Below are 17,874 nucleotides of genomic sequence, written 5' to 3'. Positions count from 1 at the left end.
TTATTTGGTGTCTCTCAGTTCTTTAAATTTATGAGCTCAATGCCATGAACTTTCCTCTTACAACTGCCTTCATACTGTCCCAGAGATTTTGAAATGTTGTCTCACTATTCTCATTGACTTCTAAGATTTTTTTAAAAATTTCTCCACTGATTTTCATCTGCTATCCCTTCATCATTCAAACGGGCATAATTTAATCTCCAAGTATTAGAGTGGTTTATGTTCTTATCATTGATTTTTAATTTCATTCCATTATGAGCTGATAGAATGCAGGGAATTATCTCTATTTTTTATATTTGCTAAGATTTTCTTTTATTTCCATCTTCTTAATGGTGTCTATCACACAGAAAAGGGTTTTAGTTTTGATGAAGTCCAATTCATCAGCTTTTCTTTTTTTAATCATGTTTTTGGATGAAGTCTGAGTTTCAAAAATTTTTTGTTATCTTCTGGAGGAGTTGTAGTCTTTTGTTTTGCATTGAAATCTATGATACATTTGGATTGCTGTGATAAAGGCATCAAGATTGAGGTACAGGTAACTTTTCTCCCTGTAGATGTCTTCTTGCTTGAGCATCATTATGGAAAAGGCCACGCTCCTTCAGTGGTTTATGTTACACCTCTGCCACCAATCTGCTGGCTGTCCTTGTTTGGATTTTGTCACCAATCTGGTGGCTGTCCTTGTTTGGATTTTGTCACCAATCTGCTGGCTGTCCTTGTTTGGATTTTGTCACCAATCTGGTGGCTGTACTTGTGTGGGATTTGTGTCTTCCTATCTGTTGGCTCCATTCTATTCCAATTATCTAAGCATCTACTCTCCCTGTAGCACAAAGAAAAAAGAATGCAGACAGAAGGCAGCAAAATAGGTCTGTTTTCTCTAAAAATGAGAGAAGTGATTGCTTAAATGGTCTATTTTTGTCACACTGAAATATTTTCATTGCATGTTAGATTATTTGGTCTTTATCTACATCATATTTCAAGAGGTATCTAAAAGCACCTACCTTAATTTTAGGAAAGATGCGTCTTAAATTCTACCAGTTATGGCCTGCTTGCTTTTCCGTGGTAGTGGTAATGACATTTATCAACTTGGCCAGTCAATGACATTTTACAAATCTTTTTACATTTTTCAGTGTGTTACTGAGACGGTGTGTGTGCCTTTTGTTGGATTTGAAAACGTGATGGTCTTCATCTGGGCTATCAGTCCTGCTAGGCGAGTCCTCCGGAGCATTGCTTTTCTATACAGATAACTGTTTACAAACAGAACTGTGTTTTCCTCCTTCTGAACACGTTTTGTGCCCCTTACCTCTCTTCCTTTGTCACTTTTTCTATGCTAAAATCTTCAATTCAAGGTACAGTAGAAGCAATGACAGCAGGCCCTTTTTTTCTGAAGTTTGGTGGATGTCTTAAAATAAGGTCATTCTTCCTTCCACTGGCAAAACGCTCATGCCTGTTCACTTTGCTGATCTGCACGCAGGTAGGCATTTGCCTGGGTCCTTCTAAATGAGATTGACCTGTAGCTCACCTTTTTGATTGTGCCCTCATTTGGTTTTATATTAACCTTTTGCTAGCTCTAGAAAATGAATGGAGGTAATTAACATCTTTATTATATAAAAGAATTGGGTAAAAATGCAAGTTTTCCATCCTTAAATGCTGGAAGAATCATTTCAGCCATATTTCTGTTCTTGTTTTTATGGTTGAGTGTTTTCTGTTTGTTTGGGGGAATAAACTGGTTTAATTACTATAACGATATCAATCTATTCATTTTCTCTGTCTTCTCCAGTCCCATTCCATTAGTTGTATTTCACTAGGTAGTGTAGGTTTCTCATGTCTTTCTTCACTTTTGCTCTTTGTGGTTTCATTTCTAATTGTTTTATATTTTCCTCCTCCTCCTCCCCCTTCTCCCCTCCCTGCCCTCCCTCCCCTCCCCCCCCTCCCCTTCCTCCCCTCCCTGTCCTCCCTCCCCTCCACTTCTTCCCCTCCACCTTCTCTCCTCTCCCTCCCCTCCCTCCCCTCCCCTTCCTCCCCTCTTCCTCTTCTTCGTTAGTATGTGCTTCTTTTCTTTTTCTTTTTTACCTTTAGGAGTCTGATATTTTGCTCACTGATTTTTTGAAATGTATTCTTTTAAATATACACTTAAAACTGTAAATTTATTTCTATGAGCTGCTTTAATTTAATCCAAAAAAAAATTGATATGAATGTTTTTTGTCAGTGGATGATGGAAAATATTTATTTCTCTGACTCTCCCTTTATTGCCCCACACTTTGTTGAGAATCAGCTTTTGTAAATTCCTGAACACTTTGGGGGTGAGGCTCCATTTCTGTTGTTGACATTCCACTCTTGACTGTGTTAAGACACTGCCTTTGTATTCTCTCTCTTCTGTTTTGAAATTTGATTTGTGGTCTAAGACATGGTCCATTTTATAAATCATCCAATGTTTCTTGGGAAAAAGTCTGTTCCTGAAAATTGGATGCAAGTTTTTAGAAATATCCTTTTAGAATTATCTCTGCCCTCACTCATGCTGTCTCTTAGATGTAGCAATTTGGAGTGATTTGTGTAGAAGTCCTTGACACTTAGCGGGCCATAGCCACACGGGGATCTTCACTCCAGTTGAGATGAGGGTTTCTAGAATGCACAAGCAGAAAAATTCCAGGACTCCATTTTCTTAGTGGGTTTTCTTTCTTCTTTATTTTTCTGGTTTGCTATGATATAAAGCTCTGAGGCCGTGCTGCTTAGGGCCTCGCTAAGTTGCCAAGTCTGGCTCCAAGTCTGGCAATACTCCTGCCTCAGCCTCCTAAACTTCTAGGATTATGCTGTGCACACTGTAGTAATCATTACCTTTAGTGTATTGTCTTGCACACTGACATACATGCACGTGAATGCAGCTGATGCACCTTAATCAGACAAAAAAGTCATAATGCAAAGAAAAAGACATAATACCCAATGTATTTTCAGACTATAAAGCACCAGGGTATAGATTATTTCAAGTCAAAAGACAGGGCATTATTTAGCAAAAGAAAAAAAAAACTTTAAATTAAGATTATAAACATGTTTAATTTGAAATTTAACAATAATGGCCTTTGGTTCTTACAAATCATAGAGAATCAGGACATTAATCTGAGAGCAACCGTCCGTGCCATTTTGACAGGCTGTGCGGGATTATTCAAGGAGTCTTGAGCTGTCCCTGAAAAATCCTTAAAGGTTAATTGGCAGTTTCCTTCTGGGACACTGAGACCTGGAGAATGGCTGTGTCATTGGATTGTCCTCCCCTGCCAGTTCCATGAGAATCACACACGTCCCTCTAGATGCCGTTCTGCTTCTGTAGGTTTTTCTGGTGGCCCTGATGACTTCTGGTCACCTAATGACAAGCTAGGACATTCACCTGATTGTGGTGAGCATCAAAGTTGCTGCATCAAATCTGATGCTATTTTCTAAACAGATCTAAGGGCAGAAACAGGCCCTGCTCAGTACTAACGAGGGCCGTCTGTGGCATCTCCGTGGCTCATGACAGATGGATGCACTTGGGGTAGTCTGTCACTACTTCAGAGTTCCCAGTGTCCACTTGTGTCAGGGTCATTAAAAAGGGACCATTTTGTGAATAGGTAGTTGAAATTTCCATCATCACTTTTACAAACACTTATGAAAAGTCTTATGAAAAATGATGGTGAAATGGTAAGCTTTCGTCAAATGCAAATAAACAAGATCCCAACACTGCTTCCTCCCCCCTTTCTCCTTCCAGTGTCTGTAAAGGGAGATGCACGTGAAATGCCTGTCTTTACACAATCCTGGTGTTTTGTCTTGCTTGCTCGTGGGCCTATGTGAAGCCCATCTGACTCTCAGAACCACCCCTTTGGTCTTGGGCAAGCTTCAGGGGTTCTCAACTAAGTTTTCTTTACTTGCAAAACAGAGATGTTCATATAATAGAGCTGGTGTTTATGAGAGTAAAGAATTGCAGTGTCGAGAAATACAGAAGGGGGACAGCATTGTCCCATCTTGTCCTGTCCAAGGAACAGGGCGCCATTTCAAGGACGAAGATGACCCAGCCTGAGACGTCTACCTCGATGGCAAGCGCCCAGCCACACAGATTGCCCATGTAGTTACTTCAGCTTGCTTGAGACTCCTGAGTATTTAAGAAAAGATCATATAAATGCTGATCTTGATCCACCCTGGTGAGCCAGATTCTAGATTTTCAGTGATTAACATTCATTTTCTGCCAACAGGGAAATTTTGGCCTAATAGTAAATACATGTCTGTAAAGTTTCATTTCAGGTGTTTTGGGTGGTGGTCAGGAAATAGAACCTTGAAGGAAAGTGTTATAAATTAACAGAATGGAAGTTCAGTGTGTTAAGCCCTATATTAGGAAAACCAAGCCCACAATAGCCACGATCCTATGCTTTATTTTGTGATGATAAAGAAAAATCTCTGTGCTTTCTCTCTTACACTTGACCATAGCTAGGGCTTTTAGAAATAAATGCCACTGATCGTGATGAAAAAGGTTCAGCAATAAATTGGTGAAAGTGAGCATGTTGGGATCCAAACAACTGATAGAGTATGTGCACTCAATGACATTAAGTTGTATGCAAAGCCAGTTTTATTACGGTTCGGTGTTCTAGGAGAACTGGAATGACTTAAATGCACAGAGTGTAGTTAGCATTATTTAGTGAGAAGAAGTTTAAAACAATGGGCAACACTTAGACCTTTGACGTAGGTTTACAAAATTAGGAAAGGATGGTTAGTGATTATTGAACCAACCTATCTATGTCTAATTCTGTGATGGGATTGTCACCATGTCACCAGCTGAGTAAGACATCGGCTCTGCTTGTGACTCCCATCTGTAAAGAGGACTTTGTGTGTGCATGTCAGGCACAGAGAACTGAACTAGTTTGTGCTTGTGCCCTGGGTGGTTTGAAGTCAGGTGTGCCCTGGAGCACCACCCGAGAGCAGGTCGAGTGACTCCCGCCTTCCGTCTGTTCCAGGTTGCTTTCAGCTATGTAACGTGTTTCGATCCCATGAGATGGAAATTGACCAGTGCCTGCTGGAGTCCCTTCCCCTGGGCCAGCGGCAGCGTCTGGTGAAGCGCATGCGCTGTGAGCAGATCAAAGCCTACTATGAGCGCGAGAAGGCGTTGCAGAAGCAGGAAGGGTTCCTGCGGAGGCTGAGGCATGGGAAGCACCAGAAAGTGCATTTCAACCTCGCCGACATGATCCAGGACGCCATCATCCACCACAACGACAAAGAAGGTGCGTGGCGTGGGGTGAGGCTTCCCCTGTGGTGGGTTTCTCATGGTGGGTTCTTGTTGGGTCTGGGTGGAGGATGGGAGATAAAAACCCTCTTTAAATATTGGAGCATGCTTTCTTTTCACTGTCTGAAATATTCAAGGGGGAAAAAATCGCTCTGTCCAAAGAACATTTATCAAAAGTCGCAAGTATCCCCAAAAGATGAAAAACGTGGAATCGTTGAATTTTGCTTTTTTAGAGCTATCTGAAAAGCAAGTGATTTCTTTCCAAATTATTCATTCAGATTGTTAATGAAATTTTTATTTATGAAATTGCTTCCTTTGATGATTCTGACTGTGAAATTCATTGGTGGTCAGCTCCTACATGATAGATAGGTTAGTAAAGTCAGTTCCCTCAAAACTCTCAGGACGTAATAGTCACCTTATCCAGAATTCATCAGAGCAGGTTCCCCTGTCTTCTAGGAGTTTAAAGTTCAGGTCTTTGATCCAGGTTCATTGGCTTTTGGGCAGGTGGGAGGGGTGGAGCTTCTGTCTTCCCAGTATGGGGATCCAGTTTCCCCACCTGCAGTTCAGACACCGCCCTTCCCCAGGTCTGATGGGGTCCTGCATGGAGGACCAGGTCTCTAGTAAGGGCTGATTTCTGATCTTATGTTCTGTCCCGGGGCCTGTGTGTTTTTGTTAGTTCAGTGCTGTTGTCCCTCCTGCCCTCTGTGGTCTGCCCAGAGGTCCAGTATCGCGAAGCTGCCAGCTGTGTTCATTTCAACCCAGGCTGCGCTGAATTTGTCTGGCTCCTGGTGCCACACGTTTCTAAGGCTGTCCAGTCTGAATCTCAGCTGTCTTCATAGACGGAGGGCTTTTCCCAGATTCCTGTGCATGAATCTTGTTTCTGGTGAGAACCTTCTCGCCCAGGTTCTCGTGTGAGGGAACTGTTTGAGCTCTGCGTCTGGGTGAGGAAGGCCTTGAAGAAACAAACATAAATTGATTCACCTTGGTTGGCTCTAACACCAGCCGTTGGATTAATGTAGGTGCTCTTCACAATGCATTGAGCGCAGTCTGAAATTCACAAAGCTCTGAAACCAATTTTTATTTTTATGTAGCTCATTTAGTGGCAGAGCTTTCCCTGACCTAGTTATGTTTTTTAACTTGTTCAATATGGAAAAATCATACATCTAATAGCCTATGTGGTTCCAAGGCTGTCACACAGGGACTGTGAATCTGTGTCTAAGAAAGCAGCATGTCATATACAGTAATAACTATGATGAGGCTCGAGTATTTTTTTCATGATTGGGTGTGGGCTTGCTGGTTCAGTAGAGTCCTGGAGAGCTCTGCTGTACATAAAGCACAGTGGAGTGGAGTAGCAGGACTCTGAAGGGGGTGGCCTGGCAGGACCTGCAGGATCATCCAGACCAGTTCCCTGAGCCCTGAGCTCAGGCTCCGCCCTCCTCCTCTGGGAGGCTGTCAGGCTCTCCGCCTCCCCGCCTGGGGTTCTCTGCTCCCCTGTGGCTCTTCACTTAACTGACACCTCCTCTTGGAGTCCATAAGCAGGCTGAGGGCAGGGACAGTGTCCCCTGGACACCTGTTCCCTCCTGCCTTTGCCGTTCCCTCCGGGAGAGTGGGGGAAGAGGCTGGGGCAGCCGTCCTGCCTCGCCACAGGGGTTTCCCGGCCAACACTAGGATGCGGGTCTTTACACTTAAGCCCTACGTTGACCTTGAACTAAGGAAACAAAAAATTGTAAAGTTATAAAGTCTCCTGTGCAAAATATCTGCAGGCATTGGGAAATAACATCTAAGTTAAGGTTAAAGAAACTGAGTAGCCAAGTGATGGACTCGGAGCCCTATGGGCAGCTGGTGTACGTTTATATGGTGACGTCTGGGGACTGTCCTGTCAGACCACCTGAACTCACCCTTGTAAGCAGCTGCTGTTGGCAGAACTGTGCTGTCACCTTGGTGCTCACAGAGCAGGAAGAGGTGTGGACCCCGCCCTCTAAATTTTCCAGTCTAGATGAGAGAGAATGATAAACCTGGAAACAGAGGACACGGCTGCTGGGTGACCGTGAGGGGGAGGCTGGTGGGCTGCGTCCGCTGGGCAGAGCTCCTCCGAGAACCTGGTTGCCGAGGCTGTGACCTTGACGCTTGCTTAGATCCTGAAGACTCGAGAGGAGGAAAAAAGAGCAGACTGCACGGGCAGCGGCCAGCAGCTGTGCAGACCTGGAGCCCAGGGGAGGCCTGTCTGGAAGGAGCAGGAAGTGAGGAGGGGGTCCCCTAAGGCACGCTTGCGAGGCGTGAGGTGATGGGGACACACAGGGTCTGGTTTAGTGCTGTTGTCCCTCCTGCCCTCCTGTGGTTTGCCCAGAGGTCCAGTATCGGCAGGCTCCTAGAAAGACATGGCTACCCCGCAGGTGGCTGTTGGTGAAGGTCAGTCAGGGCTGTTGAGATGTAGGGATAACTGAAGGGTGGGATCAGAACTGAAGCAGGTCCCCCCACAGGAAGCAGTCACTTCACTGGGAGGAGAGTGAGCAGAGCTGTTGCCGTGGGAACAAGGTGAAGGACACCCCAAGGTGACAGTCCAGGGAAGAGAGTGTCAGCTTGCCCAGTACGTGCTGTACCCTGGAAGGGCATCTGTGAGGGAGGCACCCACAACCTGGGCCACTGGGCTGTGCCGTCGGCGTGGTGGAGGTAACCACAGCCAGGCAGGTGCTGTGGACATGGGGACGCCACCCTGAGGACACCAGAGCCGATCATGCAGACGTCTGGGGTGAACGTCTGCTGGGCGTTGGAGGGGCAGCAAGACCACCAGTGTAGAGGGGCCAAGTGGGTGAGCAGGGACAGGAGGAGGGCACTGGCCTGGAGGAGTGGGAGGTGCATGCAGAGGGCCCTGGCTCTTGTGTGCAGGGGGCTCTGACACCACTGGATGTTGGGGACAAAGAGACTGAATGCCACCTCAGAGTTAACGGGTCAGCGGGTCTGTGTGGGGTGGACCGAGGACTTTGAGGCCAGGAGCAGAGAGCTGGCAGGAGGCGAGAGCGTGGCTCGGCCCGGAGGGGAGCTAACGGGGTCTCTGAGGAGAGAGCAGGCGGGAAGTGCTGGATGACTGGCTGCGGGGAGGTATTGATTTTCTATTGCCTCCAGGAAGATCACCCAAGTCTGGGCATTGAACAGGGCGTACGCGTGTTCCCCACAGTTGTGTGGGCCAGAAGCCAGGCACGGGTCTCCCTGGGAAGAAGGCAGGGTGTCCTCAGACCTGCTCCTGCCACTTCAGCTTCCAAGGCCACGGCCTTAACTGACCCCAGCCTGCTCTGCCGTGGTCACTGCAGCCGAGGTGGATCCGGCTCCTTCTTGCTTTGCATTCCGCCCTTTTCCTTTCCCACCTTGCAGCTTTCTGACCAGCTCTTCTGCCAGCCTCATCCATTTTTAGGGCCCCGTGTGAGGACACTGGCTCGCATGGACAGTCCAGCATCTTCTCATTGCTTTCAGGTCATTCTTTAGTAAATACAATTTGCTTTCCCCAGAAAATTCAGTGCATTCCATAGGGCACGACTTGGGAGCCAGAGTCCTGCTCACTGTAGGAATAATGGACTTAAAGATAGTGCCAGGGGCCAGGCGCGGTGGTGCACACCTGTAATCCCAGTGGTTTGGGAGGCTGAGGCAGGAGGATCACAAGTTCAAAACCAGCCTCAGCAAAAGCGAGGCTGTTAGGGAACTCAGTGAGACCCTGTCTCTAAATAAAATACAAAACAGGGGTGGGGATGTGGCTCGGTGGTTCAGTGTCCCTGAGTTCAATCCCTAGTGCCACACACACACACAAAAAAAGACAGTGTCTGTTATTTTGGCCTGAACAACTAGAAGGATGGAAGGCACTGACAAGTCGGGATTCCTCCGGGAGCCCAGGTTGAGAGCGGCAGGCAGCGCCTCACTGGCTGGGGATCGAGAGCTGAGGCTCCTGAGCCCAGAGATGGTGCGGAAAGCCAGGGAGCAGGTCCACTCACCCAGGGAACAAACTCAGATACGATTTGAACCCAAGGCTGAGACCTGAGGATCCCAGTACCAAGAATTCCCTGAAACGCGGCAGAACCACAGACACCGGGAAGAAAGGAGGAAAATGAGGTCAGGTGCTTTCTTGGGTCAGTGATGGGGAGCTTCCAAGGAGGAGGGATGGGTCAGTTAGGCCAGCTGCTGCGGCCCAGGTGGATGGAGGTGGTTAGTTCAGGTGAATCACTGGGAAGGTGTGACACCTCCAGGGCTGGGAGCAGAGTGGGGAAGTAGAAATGGACCTGGAAAACGCAAGGACTCTTTCACGGGGCTTTCTGTGAAGATGAGAGAAATGGAAAGACAGAGTGGGAGGAGGAGAGGTCAGGGTTGTTTCAGGTGTGCGCTGAGAACACAGTTCATCTGAGAGGGACGGACGCTGATGACCTGGAGTACGAGAGCTGCGAGGCTGCAGCGGGCCCACGTGCACGCAGACCCCACCAGACCTGGTCCCACGTGGCCCGCGTGGCTCCGGCTGGGACATGCATCCTGGTGGCCCCAGCCCTGGCCGCTTGGCCGGTCCTCTAGAGAGCTCTAGTTTTACTCTCCGTGTCTAGGCCCCACCTTGGGGTCTGACTGGATCAGCCTGAAGTGGGCAGTTTTCAGAGATGCTGGGAGACAGGGTCAGGGTGGGTGGGGGGCGGCCCAAGGCAGCTCCTCCTGGTGAATCTGGTGGGAGAACCAGGACTGTCCACTAAGATGGGGATGGAGCCCAGGAGCTGCAGGGTAAGGAAAGAGGAGAAAGGGTCCGAGTGTGAGATACACGGGCAGAGAGATGCAGTATGGAAGGACTTACCGGAGAAATGCAATATAAAAATACAAACTGAAAAGGAAGGTCAGCGTGACTCAGTGGTTTCAAAAAGGGTCTGGCATCATCTTCCTACCCGAATCCTACAATCCTATAATCCTATAGCTTTCATGACACAGTTTGTCCTTGGGTTGCCGTCACAGACATCATTCCACATGGGTACTGAGGTGCCATTTTGGTGAGGTTCGACACGAGCTTCTCAGTAGACATTCAGTATTTCTTGCCAAGGTAGACTCTCCTGGTGACTGCGCGTGCCTGGCGAAGGCTCGCCAACCAAGTGTAGCAAAGGAATGAGCGCAGTATGTGGAGCAGGGTGTTCATGGATGTCGGTGTAAAGGTGTGAACTTGAACACGCCGTCGGGTTTGATTTTTCAATTCAAGAGAAGCAAAGAATAATTTTCATTTGAATAATCCATGTTGAGTTTTAAGTTGGGTCTCACTGAAGAAGTGGGTTTTTGTGAGCTTGTGAGTAACAATGGAGAGAACAAGCTGATAGTGGAGTCCCACATCCCTTGGTGTAAAGTAATCAAGGTGAGAGGGTAGCAGGCAGCAGGTGTGGTGCACCCCAGGTCCTCACAGGTGCACCCCAGGTCCTCACCGGCTCGCTCGGCACCCGCACTGCTCCCGCACTGCTCCAGACCTCCCTACAGCTGTCTCCTGCACTCTATAAACATTGACTTGGCCACATCCCAATAGTAGGCTGATTTTTAAGTCCTTTGGGTTGCGATAGCTGGGTCAAATGGTGGCTTCATTCTGAGTTTTCTGAGGAATCTCCATACTGCTTTTCATAGTGATTGCACCAATTTGCAGTCCCATCAGCAATGTATGAGTGTGCCTTTTCCCCCACATCCTCAGCATTTATTGTTGCCTGTATTCTTGGTGATTTCCATTCTGACTGGAGTGAAATGAAATGTTATAGTTTTGATTTGCATTTCGTTAATTGCTAGAGATGTTGAACATTTTTTCATATATTTGTTGGTCAGTTGTATTTCTTATTCTGTGAAGGGTCTGTTCAGTTCCTTAGCCCATTTATTGATTGGGTTATTTGGTTTTTGGTGTTATTTTTTGAGTTATTTTTATATCCTAGAGATTAATGCTTTATCTGAGGTGTATGTGGTAAAGATTTTCTCCCAATCTATAGGCTCTCTCTTCAATTATTGATTATTTCTTTTGCTGAGAAGAAGCTTTTTAGTTCCCTCCCATCTATTGCTTCTTGATTTTATTACTTGTGCTTTAGGGGTCTTGTTAAGGAAGTCAGATCCCAGGCTGACATGATGACCATTTGCACCTACTTTTCTTCTATTAGGCCTAGGGTCTCTGTTGTAGTGCCTAAGTCTTTGATCCACTTTAAGTTGAACTTCATGCAAGGTGAGAGACAGAGGTTTAATTTCATTTTCTTTCATGTAGATTTCCATTTTTCCCAGCACCATTTGTTGAATAGGCTATCTTTTCTCCAGTGAATGTTTTTGGCACCTTTGACTAGTATGAGATAACCATATTTATGGGAGTTTGTCTCTGTATCTTCTGTTCTGTACCATTGGTCTGTTTTGGTGCCAATACCATGCTGTCTTTGTTACTATAGCTCTGTAGTATAGTTTAAGGTCTGGTATTGGGATGACTCCTGCTTCATTCTTCTTGCTAAGGATTGCTTTGGTTACTCGGGGTCTCTTATTTTTCCAAATCAATTCCATTATTGCTTTTTCTAGTTCTATTAAGAACGTCATTGGGATTTTAATAGGAAGTTCATTGAATCTGTATAGCAGTTTTGGTAGTATAGCCATTTTGTCAATATTGATTCTGCCTATCCAAGAGCATGGGAGATCTTTCCATATTCTAAGGTCTTCCTCAGTTTCTTTCTTTAGTGTTCTGTAGTTTTCACTGTAGAGGTATTTCACCTCTTTTGTCAGATTGATTCCAAAGAATTTTATTTTTGGGGGGCTATTGTGAATGGGGTAGTTTTCCTACTTTCTCTTTCAGTGGATTAATCGCTGATGTATAGGAATGTGTTTGATTTATATCTGTTGATTTTATATCTTGCTATTTTGCTGAATTTATTTATTAGTTCTATATGTTTTCTGATGGAATATTTTGGATCTTCTAAATATAGACTCCTGTCATCGGCAAATAGTGATAGTTTGAGTTCTTCTTTACCTATTTGTATCCCTTGAATTTCTTTCTTCTGTCTGATTGCTCGGGCTAGAGTTTCAAGGACGACGTTAAATAAAAGTGGTGAAAGAGGACGTCCTTGTCTTTTTCCAGTTTCTAGAGCGAAGGCTTTCAATTTTTCTCTGTTTAGAATTATTCTGGCCTTGGATTTAGCATATGTAGCTTCTTGATGTTCAGATATGTCTCTACTATCCCTAGTTTTTCTAGTGTTTGTAACATGAAGGGGTGCTGTATTTTGTCAAATGCTTTCTCTGCATCTATTGAGATGACATATGGTCTTGTTTTTAAGTCTACTGATGTGTTTATTGAGTTCTGTATGATGAACCAACTCTGCATCCCTGCGATGAACCTCTCTTGATCGTGATGCACTATCTTTTTAGTATGTTGTTGTGTGTGATTTGCTAGAATTTTTGCATCTGTGTTCATAGGGGTATTGGTCTGAAGTTTTCTTTCCTTGATGTGTCTTTGTCTGGTTTTGGTTAGAAGGAAACTAGCCTCATAGAATGAGTTTTGGAAGGGTTCCACCTTTTCTATTTCATGGAATACTTTGAGGAGTATTGGTGTTAATTCTTCTTTGAAGGTCTTGTAGAACTCACCGGAGAATCCAGCTGGTCCTGGGCTTTTTCCTGGTTGGTAGACCATTGATGGCATTTTCTGTTTCATTATTTGAAATTGATCTGTTTAAATCATGTGTGGCCTCCTCATTCAGTTTAGGTAGGTCATATGTCTCTAGAAATTAGTTGATGTCTTTGATATTTTCTATTTTATTGGAGTATAAATATTCAAAGTAATTTCTAATTATCTTCTATATTTCAGATGTGTCTGTTGTGGTATCTCCTTTTCTATCATGTATTCTAGCAATTTGAGTTTTCTCTCTTTCTCTTCGTTAACATGGCTAGGGGTTTATCTATTTTATTTATTTTTTCGAAAAAACGACTTTTTATTTTGTCAAGTTTTCAATTGTTTGTTTTGTTTCAATTTTATTGATTTCAGCTCTGATTTTAATGATTTCCTGTTTTCTACTGCTTTTGATATTGATTTGTTCTTCCTTTCCTAGGGCTTTAAGATATAACATTATGTCATTTATTTGTTGACTTTTTATTCTTCTAATGAATGAGTTTAATGCAATAATCTTTCCTCTTAGCACTGCCTTCATAGTGTCCCAGAGATTTTGATAGGTTTTATCAGTGTTCTCATTTACTTCTAAAATTTTTTTATTTCTTCCTTGACTCTTCTACTGTCCATTCATCATGCAATACTGTATCATTTAGTCTCCCTTTAATAGAGTATCTTCTATTTTTTAGTTTATCATTGATTTCTAATTTCATTCCATTGTGATCTGATAAATTCAGGGTATTATCTCTGTTTTTTTTTAAATTTACTAAGAGTTGCTTTGTGGCATAAGATATCATCTATTTTAGAGAAGGAGCTGTGTGCTGCTGATAAGAAAATGTATTCACTCATCGATGGGTGAAGTATTGTATATATGTCTGTTAAGTCTAAATTATTGATTGTATTATTAAGTTCTATAATTTCCTTATTTAGGTTTTGTTTTTGAAGATCTGTCCAGTAGTGAGAGAGGTGTGTTAAAGTCAACTAGTATTATTGGGTTGCAATCTATTTGATTCTTGAAATTGAGAAGGGTTTGTTTGATGTGTGTAGATGCTCCATTGTTTGGGGCATAAATTTTTATCATTGTTATGACCTGTTAATGTGTGACTCACTTAAGCAGTATGAAATGTCTGTTTTTGTCCCTTCTGATTAACTTTGGCTTAAGACCCTCTTTATCTGATATGAGGATAGAAATTCTTGGTTGGCATCCATTTTCTTTCAGAGCTTGAAATTTATTATCCTTGGATCTCCTAGTTTTGAGAAATCAGTTGAGATCTATATACGTATATATAGAGATCCCTATATGTAATTTGTTTTTTTCTCTCACAGCCTTTAAGATTTTATCCTTATTCTGTATTTAGTGATTCTCACTATAATATGCTTTGGTGTTTGACTGCTGTAGTTTTGTACATTTGGGGTTCTATAAGCCTCTTGTATTTGATTTTTCCATTTCATTCTTTAGGTTTGGAAAATTTTCTGATATTATTTTATTGAAAAGATTTTACATTTCTTTGGTTTGAATCTCTGCTTCTTCATCTATCCTGCAACTCTGAAGTTTGGTCTTTTCCTGTTATCACATAACTCTTGGAGTCTCTGTTCATGGATTCTTACCATCTTTGCATGGTCAACTTTGTTTTCAAGATTATATGTCTTTTCTTCATTGCCTGAGATTCTGTCTTCCACGAGGTCTAGTCTGTTGGTGATTCTTTTCATTGAATTTATAATTTGGTTTCTTCATTTCAAGGATTTCTGCCTGTTTTTTTTTAATTGCTAATTCTTTACTTAAGTGATCTTTCACTTTCATTTTCTCTGAATTCCTTCTTTTTTAAAAAATTTTTATTGTTGGTTGTTCAAAACATTACATAGTTCTTGACATATCATATTTCACACTTTGATTCAAGTGGGTTATGAACGCCCATTTTTACCCCATACACAGATTGCAGAATCACATCAGTTACACATCCATTGATTTACATATTGCCATACTAGTGTCTGTTGTATTCTGCTGCCTTTCCTATCCTCTACTATCCCCCCTCCCCTCCCCTCCCCTCCCCTCCCCTCTTCTCTCTCTACCCCCTCTACTGTAATTCATTTCTCCCCCTTGTTTTTTTCCCTTTCCCCTCACTTCCTCTTGTATGCAATTTTGTATAACCCTGAGGGTCTCCTTCCATTTCCATGCAATTTCCCTTCTCTCTCCCTTTCCCTCCCACCTCTCATCCCTGTTTAATGTTAATCTTCTTCTCCTGCTCTTCGTCCCTACTCTGTTCTTAGTTACTCTCCTTATATCAAAGAAGACATTTGGCATTTGTTTTTTAGGGATTGGCTAGCTTCACTTAGCATAATCTGCTCTAATGCCATCCATTTCCCTGTAAATTCTATGATTTTGTCATTTTTTAATGCAGAGTAATACTCCATTGTGTATAAATGCCACATTTTTTTTATCCATTCGTCTACTGAAGGGCATCTAGGTTGGTTCCACAGTCTTGCTATTGTGAATTGTGCTGCTATGAACATCGATGTAGCAGTGTCCCTGTAGCATGCTCTTTTTAGGTCTTTAGGGAATAGACCGAGAAGGGGAATAGCTGGGTCAAATGGTGGCTCCATTCCCAGCTTTCCAAGAAATCTCCATACTGCTTTCCAAATTGGCTGCACCAATTTGCAGTCCCACCAGCAATGTACAAGTGTACCCTTTTCCCCACATCCTCGCCAGCACTTGTTGTTGTTTGACTTCATAATGGCTGCCAATCTTACTGGAGTGAGATGGTATCTTAGGGTGGTTTTGATTTGCATTTCTCTGACTGCTAGAGATGGTGAGCATTTTTTCATGTACTTGTTGATTGATTGTATGTCCTCCTCTGAGAAGTGTCTGTTCAGGTCCTTGGCCCATTTGTTGATTGGGTTGTTTGTTCTCTTATTGTCTAATTTTTTGAGTTCTTTGTATACTCTGGATATTAGGGCTCTATCTGAAGTGTGAGGAGTAAAGATTTGTTCCCAGGATGTAGGCTCCCTATTTACCTCTCTTATTGTTTCTTTTGCTGAGAAAAAAACTTTTTAGTTTGAGTAAGTCCCATTTGTTGATTCTAGTTATTAACTTTTGTGCTATGGGTGTCCTATTGAGGAATTTGGAGCCCGACCCCACCAGTATGTAGATCGTAGCCAACTTTTTCTTCTATCAGACGGCGTGTCTCTGATTTGATATCAAGCTCCTTGATCCATTTTGAATTCACTTTTGTGCATAGCGAGAGAAAGGGATTCAGTTTCATTTTGTTGCATATGGATTTCCAGTTTTCCCAGCACCATTTGTTGAAGATGCTATCCTTCCTCCATTGCATGCTTTTAGCCCCTTTATCAAATATAAGATAGTTGTAATTTTGTGGATTGGTTTCTGTGTCCTCTATTCTGTACCATTGATCCACCTGCCTGTTTTGGTACCAGTACCATGCTGTTTTTGTTACTATTGCTCTGTAGTATAGTTTGAAGTCTGGTATCGCTATACCGCCTGATTCACACTTCCTGCTTAGAGTTGTTTTTGCTATTCTGGGTCTTTTATTTTTCCATATGAATTTCATGATTGCTTTCTCTATTTCTACAAGAAATGCCGTTGGGATTTTGATTGGCATTGCATTAAACCTATAGAGAACGTTTGGTAATATCGCCATTTTGATGATGTTGGTTCTGCCTATCCATGAACAGGGTATATTTTTCCATCTTCTAAGATCTTCTTGTATTTCTCTCTTTAGGGTTCTGTAGTTTTCATTGTATAAGTCTTTCACCTCTTTTGTTAGATTGATTCCCAAGTATTTTATTTTATTTTTTTGAGGATATTGTGAATGGAGTGGTTGTCCTCATTTCCATTTCAGAGGATTTGTCGCTGATATACAGGAATGCCTTTGATTTATGCGTGTTGATTTTATATCCTGCCACTTTGCTGAATTCATTCATTAGCTCTAATAGTTTCTTTGTAGACCCTTTTGGGTCTGCTAGGTATAGAATCATGTCAGCTGCAAATAGTGATAATTTAAGTTCTTCTATTCCTATTTTTATGCCTTTAATTTCTTTCATCTGTCTAATTGCTCTGCCAGTGTTTCGAGAACTATGTTGAACAGAAGTGGTGAGAGAGGGCATCCCTGTCTTGTTCCAGATTTTAGAGGGAATGCCTTCAATTTTTCTCCATTCAGAATGATGCTAGCCTGAGGCTTAGCATAGATTGCTTTTACAATATTGAGGTATGTTCCTGTTATCCCTAGTTTTTCTAGAGTTTTGAACATGAAGGGATGCTGTACTTTGTTGAATGCTTTTTCTGCATCTATTGATATGATCATATGGTTCTTATCTTTAAGTCTATTGATGTGGTGAATAACATTTATTGATTTCCGTATATTGAACCAGCCTTGCATCCCAGGGATGAATCCTACTTGATCATGGTGCACAATTTTTTTTGATATGTTTTTGTATCCGATTCGCCAGAATTTTATTGAGGATTTTTGCATCTAGATTCATTAGAGATATTGGTCTGTAGTTTTCTTTCTTTGAAGTGTCTTTGTCTGGTTTAGGTATCAGGGTGATGTTGGCCTCGTAGAATGAATTTGGAAGTTCTCCCTCTTTTTCTATTTCCCGAAGTAGCTTGAAAAGTATTGGTATTAGTTATTCTTTAAAGGTTTTGTAAAACTCTGCTGTATACCCATCCGGTCCTGGGCTTTTCTTAGTTGGTAGTCTTTTGATGGCTTCTTCTATTTCCTCGATTGATATTGGTCTGTTTAGGTTGTCTATATCCTCCTGACTCAATCTGGGCAGATCATATGACTTAAGAAATTTATCGATGCCTTCACTATCTTCTAATTTATTGGAGTATAAGGATTCAAAATAATTTTTGATTATCTTCTGTATTTCTGAAGTGTCTGTTGTGATATTGCCTTTTTCATCCCATATGCTAGTAATTTGAGTTCTCTCTCTTCTTCTCTTCGTTAGCATGGCTAAGGGTCTGTCGATTTATTTTTTCAAAGAACCAACTTTTAGTTTTGTCAATTTTTTCAATTGT

General features: G+C 42.7%; 1 protein-coding gene across 2 annotated transcripts in view; it reads left to right on the top strand.

The window, feature by feature from the left end:
• Myo16 (myosin XVI) overlaps window positions 1–17,874 on the top strand; it is a 537,302-nt gene that overhangs the window by 122,729 nt on the left and 396,699 nt on the right. For both annotated transcript variants that reach the window (XM_046454924.2, XM_058582735.1), the window contains exon 2: window positions 4,965–5,228. In XM_046454924.2, the coding sequence (XP_046310880.1) occupies window positions 5,003–5,228 (226 nt within the window). In that variant the 5' untranslated portion in view covers window positions 4,965–5,002. The remainder of the gene's footprint in view (window positions 1–4,964; window positions 5,229–17,874) is intronic.

The sequence above is a fragment of the Marmota monax genome, unplaced genomic scaffold (assembly GCF_021218885.2).
Source record: "Marmota monax isolate L192 unplaced genomic scaffold, Marmota_monax_Labrador192_F-V1.1 WCK01_AAM20220418_F8-fsc00026, whole genome shotgun sequence".
NCBI lineage: Eukaryota > Metazoa > Chordata > Mammalia > Rodentia > Sciuridae > Marmota > Marmota monax.
The sequence above is the reverse complement of the archived record's forward strand: the minus strand, read 5'-3'. Positions and strand labels throughout refer to the sequence as shown.